At 35.7% G+C, this 14429-nt stretch overlaps 1 protein-coding gene and 1 long non-coding RNA gene across 5 annotated transcripts in view; one reads left to right on the top strand and one right to left on the bottom strand.

Moving 5' to 3' along the window:
• The window catches only part of LOC127067499 (uncharacterized), an 82626-nt gene that overhangs the window by 13287 nt on the left and 54910 nt on the right, over positions 1–14429 (top strand). The window lies entirely within an intron of this gene.
• Positions 1–14429, bottom strand: part of LOC127067494 (discoidin domain-containing receptor 2-like) — a 58691-nt gene that overhangs the window by 21408 nt on the left and 22854 nt on the right. For 2 of the 3 annotated variants that reach the window (XM_051002483.1, XM_051002482.1), the window contains exon 2: positions 6947–7076. The exons of the other annotated variant lie outside the window; for it this stretch is intronic. In XM_051002483.1, the coding sequence (XP_050858440.1) occupies positions 6947–7031 (85 nt within the window). In that variant the 5' untranslated portion in view covers positions 7032–7076. The remainder of the gene's footprint in view (positions 1–6946; positions 7077–14429) is intronic. 3 annotated transcript variants of the gene reach the window in all.

Below are 14429 nucleotides of genomic sequence, written 5' to 3'. Positions count from 1 at the left end.
CAAAGTGCCGGACAGCCTGTGAGGAACTTTACAATCCGGCTTTTCGTACGATGCGTTAACGGTTTGACTATTCTAACGCCTCTTCAACATAGTGAACAGCTTTTTTTACTTGTAAGTGGTATTTCAAAAATCGATCGAATTCGATGTCTCCGTAATGTTTTGTAGTTTTCCTTCTTTTTCTGTCTTTTTTTTTTTTTTTGAAAGGACGATTAATGTTCTGCGACGATTGAGCTCTATCATTCTCTATTTATTTATGATATAGAATTAAATATAATGGATATGATTAATGAATATTAATGATTAATAAATATTTATCTGTGCATATATATATATATATATATATATATATATATATATATACATACATATATACTGAAAAGCGAATATATATTAAACGTGGTATACCTATGTATATCACTCATAAATTACTGCACACTCGCGTGTTCTTGGTTTTAGGATGTAACGAATTCAAATGAGACTAACTAGAAACGTTATTGTATTATCTTCTTAAGTTAAAAGCTTGCCAACTCTCCGGGATCTTTCCTTATTCTAACTTTAGAAATTAAATTTGAATTATCCATTATTAATATTATTATCTATTATTAATTTTAATTATCTATTGAACTGATGTCTTTCACTTTCAATCTTAATCATATTTTAACACTGGTTTTTTCCACTTTTGTTATCCGATTTCGATTAATGAAATTATTATAAGGTTAATGGCGAGTACATATATTCACTTGTATCTATATATGTATGTATGTATATATATTTTTATTCGATATAAGTATATACTTCGATTACTCAGTCGTAAGTTCGATTTCCAAGTAAAAATAGTGAAAGAAACTACGTGTAGAAGACGAGGTGGGAATTACGTGTTTGCCGTTTCGCACGTTCATAAATCGTGAACTTGTGCGAAATACACGCGAGAAGAACAAGAGAGGGAGAGAGAGAGAGAGAGAGAGAGAGAGAGAGAGAGAGAGAACGAGAGAGTTAAAAAGTCGAAGGGGAAAAGTAAAAGAAAAAGAAGAGAAAAAGAGAAGGGAATAAAAAGTGGAACAGCTATTTTCCAGCCGTACGTTTTCATTCTTAACAAAATCATTGGAATTATTGGCAATACTGTCGACATTCGTACGATTTGTAAATAAGATCAATTGGTATTTATCGAATATCGACCTGTTTATCTGATAAAAAATATTTTAGGGTTAATAAAGTATATTGGTCATCGTTTAAAGAGTTCATTATGTATGTTTCTTAGTGAGAGATTTGTTGGTATTGATGTCAACTAGACAGAAACGATCTGGTATCTTCTATGTATGTATGTATGTATATATCTATTGGGTGACACGTAAAAGTATCGAATACAAAACGCCAGGAGAATTTCAAATAAGGCATTAAATCATGTCGAGGAGTTTGAATAGAAAGAGAGAGAGAGAGAGAGAGAGAGAGGGAGAGAGAGGGAGAGAAAGAGAAAGAGATTCACCGAAAAGGCCCCACCCCCTTAGAACATTCACCAGTCTTCGTAAGCGTCTGATTTAGTATGCATACTGGGCCCGAGGAATAAAAGACGTATCTGACGGAGATAAAAGTGGAAATATCGAAGTACGCTATGAATAACGTCCAACTGGATATATGTATCGAGCGTTGAAGGTATCAAGGAAGGAAGGAAGGAAGGAAGGAAGAAAGGAAGGAAAGAAAGAAAGAGAGAAAGAAAGAACGAAAGGATGAGAGGCGAAAGAAAAAAAGACGGAAAATAGAAAAAGGACAAGAAAAAAATAGTGTGGACTGAAGAGAGACCGCGAGAATTTCGAGCAATCCTTTCGCAGGAAAACGTGGTAGTACTGGGAGAACAATAAATCTCTACTTGTAGTTTTCAGATCAAACGAGTGAAAAAGAGAGAGAGAAAGAGAGAGAGAGAGAGAGAGGGGGAGGAAGATAGGGGTGAGGGAGAACGGTCGAAAGTAATATTCCAATAAAAGCTCCAAGCTGTTTGTTCGGAGTTGCGTGTACGAGTAGGAGCGTTAAGAAACTTCAGTATATGCTGTAACGGTACTTTCCCAGTAAAAGAGTGCAAATGAACCGAATAGAGCTTTTTAACGAGTTTCCATGGCATAGGCCTGGGAACTCGTCATAGAGGAGTAGTAAACAGGAATATTTCCAAGCTTACTCGTTAGCTTTTCCTTTTTTTCTTTTTTTTTTTTGTTTTGATCCTTGTCTTAAGCCAGTTATTAAAAAACTATTATGTCCCGCTTGAGATATATTTTATATAAGTGTATTAATTTATAACAGGTTTATATCGTTTAATAAGGTATCCACGTTTAATTAATAATTGGTTAATAATATTGAAATGAAAGATCGGATATAGATCTGTACTATCGAGAGGTTTTACGGTAGGTAACTTGAAATAAGAATATTTCGGTTATACTGGTTATACTTGTATTCGTAGCTCGTGCGAGTAATAATAGCGAGGACACGTACAGCAGGCTGCACGATGTTCTACGTTTCAAGACGACGAAGAATACGAATATTTCGTGACTATGCTTTGAAGAAGAAGGGGTAAAGTAGGAGAAGAGAAGGAAGAAGGAGAAGAAGAAGAAAGGGTGTGGACTTTACGTGCAGGATGCTCCTTAGGATTGACGTGCTCCTTATAAAGTGAAGGGACTGACGAAAGCGGATGCAGTACTGTCTGGGATAAGGTAGGGGTAAGGAAGGTTGAAAAGGAGAAGGAGAGGGAGAAGGAGGAAAAGGAGGAAGAGGAAGAGAAAGAGAGAAAGTTGGCGCGAACAGAGAGAAGATGAGACGAAGGTTGGTAGGGTTTGGGTGGGTGGGAGGTAGGGGTTGGTTGGTTGGTTGGTTGGTTGGTTGGTTGGTTGGTTGGATGGTTGGAGCCTAGGGTAGAAGGTAGGAAGGCACGTCGCGGCTTCTGCCACGCTAGGAAGGTCGATTGTTCTCCGCAACCGACTGTGTCTCATTACTTCGAATTGGCTGGCCGTAGACAATGCCAGCGGATAATACGGTTATCCGGAAGATGGTTTTCAGCGGTCTTCTCTCGCGGAGCTCGTTTCTCCCTTTACACTCTTCTATCATACTTGGGAATATATATATATATATAATATATAAAATATATGTACGTGTACGTATATGTATATGTATGTTGAATGTAGATATGTATGTATGTATGTATGTATATAAATCTTCTTTCCAGGCCATGGGAATAGAGAGATAGAAAGAGAGAGAGAGAGAGAGAGAGAGAGGGAGAGGGAGAGATAGAGAAAGAGAAAGCAGGAAAAGTAAGAAGGATGCGGTTGAAGAGGTTGAAAAGATGAGAAAGGGAAACTGGTAAAGAAAGAGAACAAAGGAGGTTGAATGACAAGACAATGGATCAGCGCGCGCATAATCATTGTTATATCTTAGCGAGATCTTAGCGAGATAAGAATCAAAGATCCCTTGATCTGAGATACGATTCGTTGATACTTGTATCCAATTTGAAGTTTAGTCATTTTTTTCTTTCCTTTTTTCATCCTCTTCCCACTTTTCACAGACTCTTCTTCTCTTTTTTCTCGTTAACAATGGATATTTTGTTCTTTCTTTCTGTAGTGTTTCCTGTCTCAAAAAAACAAAGAGGAAAAATGGAGAAATAGAAGAATAAAAAAAAAAAGATGAATGTTATACAGGAGAGGATTACCGCTGTGGTAGTAGTTAATCGTTTGCCTTCCACGTCGATCGCGAAAGGAAGATAGTCCTGCGTTTTGATCGATCCTGCGAGACATTGATACGCTAATATACGGACGCGACATCGCGTGCGGCGTATATAATGCAGGGTAGCAAAAGCTATTCGCTTGATATCGCCACGACGACGTCTTGCCTCTTAGCTATATAAACGAGAGCGCAATATTCGATGATTACACGGTGCGTCACAGAAAGGTCTACCTCGAAAAATGAACATCAAGATTTTGAATATTATACATTAATCCTAGATTTACCATGGAATATCATTTTAATAAGGAACCCGATCGGGAATTAATGTTTAGAGTTACAATGTAATTAAGTATATATTATATATATTATATATATATATATATGCACAGAATAAATAGATATAAATTTAATCGAAAGGCTTTGAAAGGAGATACCATATATCAGATTTCTAATCAAGTTTTCCTCTTTAATGAGAACCCTCGTGTCACATCGAGAGTTTCGATTGTTCTTCTTTAACGTAAGACCCAAGTGACCTATCTCAATATGTCCTCGAGAGATAATGGTACTCTTAAGAATTTATATAGACGACGAGGATATAGCCCTTCTATGAAAAAGAATTAGACGATTTAAAAGATATCTGCCAAATTCGCATTAGCTAATTCCTTCCGATATTCGTATATTATTATCTTCGTACATGTATCAAAATTTATTAGAAAAATATATCAGGAAAGGAATCCAAGTATTCGAGTGCTCATCCAAGTACAGGACGGGTCAAAAGTTGTCGGGTGATATTAAAAATCAATTACTCTTTTTTCGAAACTTTTTAACATAATTTCTTTGGTATTTTTTCTTTCTCGGATTATACAACTATAAGTATAGAAGGTTTTAACTAAGTTAGACATTTTTGGCCTACTCGATATCAGTCTATCGCATGAAGGTAGATAGGAGTGCGAACGGAATCAATGACAAATATTATATTTTTTCCTCAAACACGAAAGAACATAAACTTGGATAAATTTGATTTTATGAAATATCTAACGAGCTTACAATTCTTGGACGTTATAAAGTTTAAGTAACAAAAGACTCGTCATATTTTATTCACTTTCTTCAAATGAGATCCACAAGGGATGGACCGTTGATGAGATCGGAGGATCACGATGGACCTGCCTGAAGCATCGAGTTCTACTCGGTTTAAGAGCAAAAGGGACGAAGGAGAGTGGACAAGGGCCGGCGGATTCTAGGTCCTCGAAACCATCTCGAGACGACTGCTCGAGTACTCTCCGTTGCCTTCGTTTATCTTTGTGTAACTGTTTGTTCAACCACAAAGACAGACCATTTACTATAACGAGGAAGACGGAAGTTTAAGAGTTAGAAAAGCTCTCGGTGCATGCAAAAGGTTACGAGGATGACGCGACAACGTTCAGCTTACCACCTAGTTTTGTTTTTCAAAGTTTTTTCTCTCTCTTTCCCTCTTTCTCTCTCTCTCTCTATCTTTGTCTTTCTTTCTCTCGTACACAGTTATTCCTTTGAGACTAATAGTAAGTAGATAGTAGTACTTTCCATTATCCTTCCAACGTTGCATATTCTTTAATCCATTTCTTTTTTCTCTCTTTCTCTCTGCCGCTCTTCCTATTTATTATAAGCATTTAACGAGCAATAGGATTTTTAGATAGACGTTTCGTATTTAACGAGAGTTTCTTCTCTATTTTTATATTTAAAAAAGAAAAGAAAAAGAAGAGGAAAGAAAAGAGAAGAGGAAAGGAAACCAAAAGGAAAAAAGAAAAGAAAAAGAAAGGCTAGAAGAAAAATGAAAAACCTACAAAAAAGGAAAAATGAAATGGAACCTGTCCTCTTGAAATACCCACTATTTCTCTTTCGCACGTTCATGAGAAAATCGGTTTTAAAGGTGAAAAAAGAGAGAAAAAGAAAGAAAAGAGAGAAAAGAAGAGAAAAGAAAGAGAGAAAAAAGGAGAAGAAAAAAACGTCGAATCTAAAACTCGATCGCGTGTTCATTCGCTTGAGTTAAACGTTCAGCCAGTTCGGTCGGGCAGGGGTCGAGGGTCGTGGTAGGTGGGGTGGGATGTTGGTGGGAAGGTTAGTGGGCGAAGGGAGTGTATGGGGAGGGTGGTCTTCGATAGAGAATCGTGTTCCTAACCTCAAAATCGTCTTCCTCGTTTACCGACATCTCCTCGTGGAATACGAGGGAGTTTCGAAAGGAATAGAAAAGGCAAGAGAAGGGTAGCTAACTATTCTACTAGGAGACTGAAAAGGGAGGGGAACGAAGGGGAAGTTAACGGAAGGGGTGGATGAGGCTTGGAGTGGGTGAAAAAGGTGGAAAGTGGGAATTGGTGGTGGGTGGGTGGGTGGGTGGGGAGGCTAAGGAGCCTTCCGTGGGATGCAATTTATCCTGTCGCATTAGATTCAAAATAATTGATCCCCCGGGCGGCTGGAGAATAGCGAGTCATTACTTCTGGACTGATGGGAACCCCCATCGCGAAGCCGGCCTGAGGAAAATAAAAACTCGGAGATCACTTGCTCCCGATGAAAAATTTGACGGGTTAGTACTGCCAAGAGGAGAAAGGGAGAGGGAGAAAGAGAAGGAGAAAGAGAAAGAGAATGGAATAGAGAGTAGGAGAGGAAGCTGAGAAAAGGGAAAGAAACGTAGAAAATGAAAAAGAAAAGAAAAAGGGTAGTAAGGGAGGGAGAGAAACCTTCAGATCTTCCTTCCGGGAGAATGAGTTCTTCGTAGTTGCAACAGCGGCAAATTTGCTCGAAAGAAAAATATCGTTTCGACTTTCGCCCAAGCTATTGCCGTTTCGTTCTCTCTCTTATCCATTTCTATTCGTTCCTAGTTGAGATTTTCATGATCGGAAGGCAATTTCTTTCTAACCAAATCGTTCGTTCCTTCTTATTATGTTTTTTCTTCGGTACGGATAAAAATGCTTGGGTATTGGCTCGAAGTGTACACATTCTTTTTTGATAAATTTATTATCTGAGATATTAAATGATAAGTGTCGAAATATCCTGATAATTATATTATCGCGATTGATTATAGAATTTACGTCGGGCATTGAAATTTTTTAATCGACTATTGGACCTAATCGGATCTTTTGAAATTTTTAATTTAGAGAGCATACAGACACCTACATACCATACATCTTTTCTATTTCTCTTTATCGAACATTATTATCCATGATTATAAAATAAATCATCGTCGTTTTTAAGATCGATAGAAATGAACACTTACGTATTACCAGGGAACAAACGTCGGGTCTCAGCAGTAACAGGAGAACGCAGAAGCTGAGAATCATCGTCGGACGATCGATCTTCATGTTTTCCAACGGTAGTAGGGCCTCATGAGAGCGTAGGACAACCGACTGGAAAAAGACGATAACCATCATCTTAAACTCGTGTCGTTTCGTTGGTAGTTCGTGAAATGTCCCTTTTGAAGGTATCGCGATGGTTAAAAAGAAAGAGAGGAAGACAGAGAGAGAGAGAGAGAGAGAGAGAGAGAGAGACAGAGGCAGAGTCGAAGCTTAGCGCGTTGTAAAACTAAAGGTAAAAATGAGCTCGATTCGTTGGTGCTCGTTGAGAGAAATTCTCGAGGTAATAATACGCAAACGGTCGGAAGCGTTTTCTTTCTCTTTCTCTTTCTCATACTCTCTATCATATTCTCTCTATCTGTCTCTCTTTTTCTCTATCTCTCTCTTCTAGAAAATGTCGAGTTCGTAGGAAGGAATTTCACGAGAGACTTATTGTCCTATAAAATATTACGTTCCGGCCTTCCAGCCGCTACAGACAATTACCATAATTTTTTAATCGTCCTAAGTACGCGTCCCGACATCGTCCACAATCATCTCAGCACAATGGAACAGAGTGTTTCGTCGACATAAATTGTTACGATTCTCGTGATCGTTCGTGAGATATTGTCTGTCTATCTCATCTCCCTTAATTGGTTTTTTCTTTTTTTTTCTCTCTCTTTTCTATTTCCTTCCTTTTCATTTTTCCTCTCTTTTCTTCCTTTTTCATTTCTTTTTCATTTTTCTCTCTGTCTCTTTTCGCACAAAATACTATTCCCTATCTTTTGAACTCTTATTACTATAAATAATAAACAGAGTATGGTCGATGATTAATGAATAATATTAGAATCTGAATAATAATCAGTATTATCCTTCAAAATTCATATCTGGAAACATTTGAAATGATGAACGATGAAATGTGGATAATTTTCATAGTGGTAAAATCAACGTAAAATCCGACATCAAGAGCATTTGCGATTTCGAGTAGGAAAATAAAGTAAAAACGGACGAGTACCTTCTAGATAATAGAAAGGAGATAGATAGATAGAGAGAAAGAGAGAGAGAGAGAGGAACAGAGATAGAGAGAGAGAGAGATAAAGAGAAAGAAAGAGAAAGAGAGAGAAAGAGAGAGAGGAGGAAGAGAAAGAGACAGACAGATAAATATAGAGAAAGGAGAAAGGGTCACGAGGGTGCTATGTTGGCCTAATTGGACGGAGACTCGATTACGAGTAGGTCTTTTCGTGTTTCTCTAGGCGACACACGTAGTATATACTAGCACGTAGAGCAGAGTATACGAACTATCGAAGGCTGACCGGTCCTCCGACTTCTCTGCCAAGAAAAAGGGACGTCCCGACGCGGTAGTTTTGCTCTTAAGTCGATTAAGCTCTTTTTAAAGCTCCCACCATCAGCTTGGCACACTCCTCCCAGGAGGTTACGCCTTCCATTGGAGGAGAACGTGTCGCTGGTACTTCGCTTGACTATGGCCTCTATGAATTTCTCGTTCAACGAATCTCTGATTATGTGAGAATACGTTTTCACAAAATAAGTAGGTATATATGCATGTATGTTTATACATGTGCATTATATATCATACATCTCAGAAGAAAGTAACATGGTTTAATATGCGATATTATGTATTTGGTTATTTCTTTTCTTCTTTTTTTTCCCCCTGTACAACAATAACACTTCGACCGAAATCGAAAGGCATTTTAATTTAACGATTTAACTCGAACAGTTATCGACTGCTCGCACCGTTTAACGATAGGTATGCTCCTGCAAAAGGGGTGTATTTTGGACATTTTTTCATCGATCGGCTTTTAATAACTCGATAAATTTTTTCGTTCCTGTTTCGATCGATTTCGTTTCTATCGTAGTAATACTCTTCGAAAATAACATTCGAATATATTCAGAAATAAATGGACGTTCTACATTAACAAGATTTGAAATCCGGTTTTAAGGACTTTCACAATGATGAACGCGTAACACGATACTGGATTGGAAAGGTAGGTAGTCGCTACTAGAAGAATTAGCCTGATCATGATTACGTATTCCCGATCAATCGAGCCTAGCTCCAAATCGGTCCATAACCATCCATTACCGTCTGCCCATGGTTTCTGTGATTAATGATCCATTTCGAAGTCCGGTAAACGCGCTCGCGAATCTCGATATACACACCACACGAGAATGTACCTTTAATGCATTTCAATAAAACACCGATAAACGATCCGTCTCTCGGTACTCTGTTTATCTAATGTTGCTAGCATAATAACGATTAAAAGATACTAATATTTTCTCTCTCCCTTTCTCTCCTTATTAATGATAATAATAATAATAGGCATCAATAACGACGACAATAATTATAATAATAGCGATAATAATAATAGTAATAAGGATAATAATAACAGTTATAGCGATGATAATGATAATAATGATAATAGTAATTATAATAATAATAATAGTAATATTAGTAATAGTAATAATAGTAATTATATATACTTGAATAAATATTCTATAAAATCATATGTTATTAATATTAAATTGTACGACTTCGTTTTATAATTTAATTTCAGATTTACTACGTGCATCAGACAATTTTTATTCTTTGATGGATAATTGAACTTTTCTGTCGAAGCTAGATGATCGAAAAAGGGATGCTCATGGTAAACCGCAACGCAGTCGAATAGCATCGTTCTGAGGATCCTCTGTTATCTCTCTTTCTATCTGGTTCTATTCCGATATTTAACCCGAAGCAGAGACCACGGAAGAAATGGAAACGAAACTGCATGCAACGTGAAACAATGGTGAAGGGTTCAATGAGACGTGAAACATGTTACCTCTACGAGTAAATCGTAACACGAGATCAATGTAAAGCGAATTCACCTTCGATTAAAGTGCTTGTTAAAGATTCATGCTTTCTAAATTAAAAAAATAATCACGTCTTTGCTAACTTTAATTTATTTCTTTAAATTTTATTTTAATTAAATTGATATCAAATTGAATTGATATATTATAAAGGTTTTCTCAAACGTACGTATGCCATCTATTTTTCAAAATAATGGGAATTAAGTATACGATTTGTTGCATCAAATATATATATATATATTTTTTATTTATTTATATATTACATTGCACGTGGTTGTCATTAATGTCTTTATAGAAAAAAAAGCGATAAATTCTTTCTCAAAAGACACTTTATGGTATCCGAGATATTCTTTTTTGACAATACGATTTCAAAGTTCGACTAGATAATTGATATTTCTGTGACACTTTAGATTTAATAAAAAACCAGACGTAAAATATCTAATGCCGTCAAATCGGCTGACTGTGCTATCCATTATCGTTTTTTTTTTTTTTTCAGGATCAGTCGAACGACCTAGAATCCAAAAGAATCAGATATACTTATTACGTAATTGTACGGTGATTCATAAATTATACGAAAATTCCAAGTATCGATTAACTTTTTCTTTTCTTTTTTTTTTTTCAAATACACAAATTTGCATCATAAGTATAGACAGAGTAATAAATTTCTTCTGAAATAAAAACGTAAAAGTGTCCATCCTAAAAAAAGAAAAAAAAAGAAGAAAGAAAATTTGGTGCAATAAATTAGAAAAACAAGGAAAAAAAAAAGAGAAAAGAAAAATCGTCTGCGATCTTACTTAAGAAGGTAAATTGCTTTTTAAGTATTACCTACGTACATCCTGTCGATATCAGAGGTGCTCGTTAATTTCTGCTACCACATTTTCGTGTAAGCGTGTACGAGTTTCGATTTCGCGGTCGGAAGCAGCTTTTCGTGATCGAGGAAAAGCGCAAAAGCGACGTGAGAGCATAGAGAGTGGGCCGTTTAAGATGGCCGAACGTTCTTTTCATCTTTCTTTTCATCATTTCATCTTTTCATCATTTAATACCTTCGAAGGTTGCAGGTTATTTCCTGGAACGCGTTCATACATATACGCGTTCTTAACCGCAAACCATACTTAAAACTTTTTCTTTTAGTTTAATATATTGCTTTGAAATTTTGTAATACTTGACGTTGCTTGTTGCAACGTTTAAATCACGGACAAATGCATTTCATTGTATTATCGTGACGATCTTTTCGAGATATTTATTTCCATTCGATATAAATATTTATTTATTCAGGTTTAATTAAGAATATTGATAGTATTGACAAAGTCATATAGAATATGCATTTCATTGTAATTTTTTTTCTTTTCTATTTCTTTCCTTTTTTCATCTTTCCCTCTTTTTTTTAATTTTTGTTATTCAATAATTTACAATGTAGTAGGTTCTATTATTGGAAATAATTGCCATTGAATGTATTGTAAACACATAAAATTATTGTATCTTAAATATGTATAGATATTTCCATAAAATATGTAGATATCTATATTAATGGAATATCTGAGCGTTACGTTCGATAATGTATTATATACATTAACAATTATTTTAATAATATTTATTATTTCTGAATTCGTGTTCATACAGTATTACGTTCGTTTCTGAACGAATTAATAAAATATAGGGAATATACGCTAATCGCGTTAAAAGGTATCGTTCTCCTATCTGCGGTGAAAACGATGGGAACAAATGCCATCGTCATCGGAATACCGCACATGTCACTTTCGTTCTATCGAGTACGCGATTACAGGATGAGACCAATGATTCTACATATACGCACACACAAGCACATATGTATGCTGCTATTGGAGTTTACGCGTTTAACAAATCATTCGATGAAATTTGTTAATGCCTTGAAAAAAGCCTCACGATTATTTTTACCTAATGATAAGAAAAATAATGAAAAAATTAAAGTTGCATCGACAGTTTCGATGTAATGTCATTGACACGAATTTATCATGAGACAAATCTTTTTAAATTTACACACGATGATGATACCACAGGATGCATGATGACATGTATGTGCATGTGCATGTGAGTGTGTGTGTGTGTGTGTGTGTGCACGTGCTTGATAAAACTTGTAATATATTTTTTTTATTTCTCTCTCACTCTCTCTCTCTCTCTCTTTCTTTTTCTCTTGTCCTTTTTCTTCTTCTTCCTCTTTCTCTTATATGCCCATACACACATACACGTACACACACATATGAAGAGATTTTCATGCAAAGTTACAAATTTCAATGTACACACATACGTTCGAAACTTCGTCATAGATATCGCCATGGAGTGAAAACTTTTTTCCCCGGTACGCGGTGAAATTTTTAAACGAAATGATAAATGTATTCCCCGGGGAACAACGTATTCTGACAAAAAATAAAAAAAATAAAAAGGAAATAAAAAAAAAAAAAAGGAAAAACGGAGAATTTATCGTTACGGTACGAGGTAGCGAAATATCTGTGAAACGTTAACGCGTTCGCGAACGCGTTAACGTTTTCGACAATGAGCTTTTTGTCGAGCGAAAAAAATTCTGTTTTCCCGAGTGTAAAGACATTGAGAGAAGTCAAATGTCGAATTTCTTTTTATTATGGATCTTTTTTTTTCTTTCTTGCTTCCTTTCTTTTTCTTCTTTTTCAAACCGATTGTCGTTGCGAGGATCTTTTGTTCCTTTTTTTATGGTTCTTTTCTTTATTTTTTTTTAATTAATATCAAACATATATTACATCGCGTACGAGCGCGCGCGCGTGCGTTACTTCGACGTTTACGTAAATTTAATAACAGATTTGCCTATAAAAAAAAAAGAAAAAAAAGAAAAAAAAATGTTGACCCAATTTTTCCTTCCCCTTCGTTATTTATATAAATAATCCAGCAAAAATTAGTGTTTCATTATTGTCTAAAATTATTACGGCATTTAACAACTTTTGTATTATAATTGCTTTATATAATGAGTCTTGAAAAAAAAAGAAGAAGAAGGCAAAAAAAAAGAAATGATGTTTGAAAAAATTAACCTGATATTATCTCGTACGCGTACGTAGAGCTTCCTTTGTTCAATGTTCATTAAACTAATTGAGAAAATTTGACAAAGGAAGGTGCTTGGTAACGATAACGATACATATACGTAGACATACGTAGACATATCCATGTATACGTTTTACACGTTAAACGGATTTTATGCAATTTCTCGTCGAATTCGTTCGTATCGTTACAGCATTTTTCCCCGTGAGAATTCTCGCTCGAACGAAGACGGTTATCGATTTCTTCTACGGCCACATTATCTATGCATAGCATTTATATCACACCTACGAGCGTACACAAACACAAATACATACATATATATATATATACACATACGCGTACAGAGTTACGCGCGCATACCTACGCGAGCGCACGTAGGTAGGTAGGTGGTAGGTAGGTAGCTAGGTAGGTAGGTATATTTTTATTTTCTCGCAGGAATATATACGAGCGAGAGAGGTTGCTTTTTTAATCGTGTACTTGCAAAAACGTGGCGTGGTAGTACGTTGTTTATCGTGCAACGAATCGCTCTATTATCCTATTGTATCATTAAGGGATATCGTCCGTCTATCTTCAGCTTTGTTATTACCTTCGACGAAAGCTTCTGACTGTTCTTACCTGCCAAACGGTACGTTTATCCTACGTATATATATATATATATATATATATATATATATATATATATACACACCTTCTACCTCTTGTTTAATTATTAAAACATCTATTTGTTCAACCATCGAACGATCTCTATACACTCTGTTTACTTTAACGACCTAATTTATATTACAGTGACGTTTTACTAACGTGGAAATAGATTTTGTTAAATATATATATATATATATATATATATATATATATATATATATATGTATATAGGTTTTCAAACACATGAGGTTTTTCCATGTAACAAGAATATATTAGAAATTTATCCAACAATCAGGCAATTCTCTTTTATCTCTCTCTCTCTTTCTTTATTTTTCTTTCCTCTTATAGATCATGAAAACATATAAAATGATCAGTGATTAATTGTCAAAGAATGGTGTTTGAAGGATTTGAATTGAAGCGGATTTCATATAGGTAAAAAAAAAGTTTTGTCTTTATTTCACCACCAACGATAATAATCACAATGTTCACTCATTAATGTCGTCGTTTCTACGATCTATATCGTATTATCATATTCGTTATTTCTCAGCAGTATTCTCGATAACTTTTTACGTTTCCATTTCTTTTTTTTTTTATTTCTCCCTCTTTCTCCCTTTCTCTCTATTTTCAGTCGGTGAGTGCATTCGACGCCATTTTGATGGCGTCACGAAATCCCTATCATAAACCCGAAGAGCGATGTGAACGAACGTACAAACGAGTTAGCCAGCTAGCTAGCTACCTATCTACCTACCTACCTACCTACCTATCTACCTACCTAGCTAGCAAGCTAGCTAGCTAGCTAGCTAGCCAGCCAGTGATATCCAGCTGAAATCGGTGAGCGATGCGAAATCGTGTCCCATCGTACATTTAACGATACGTTCGACGCGT

Source organism: Vespula vulgaris, chromosome 11, assembly GCF_905475345.1.
Source record: "Vespula vulgaris chromosome 11, iyVesVulg1.1, whole genome shotgun sequence".
NCBI lineage: Eukaryota > Metazoa > Arthropoda > Insecta > Hymenoptera > Vespidae > Vespula > Vespula vulgaris.
Note: the sequence above shows the minus strand (reverse complement) of the source record. Positions and strands in the feature narration are given on the sequence as shown.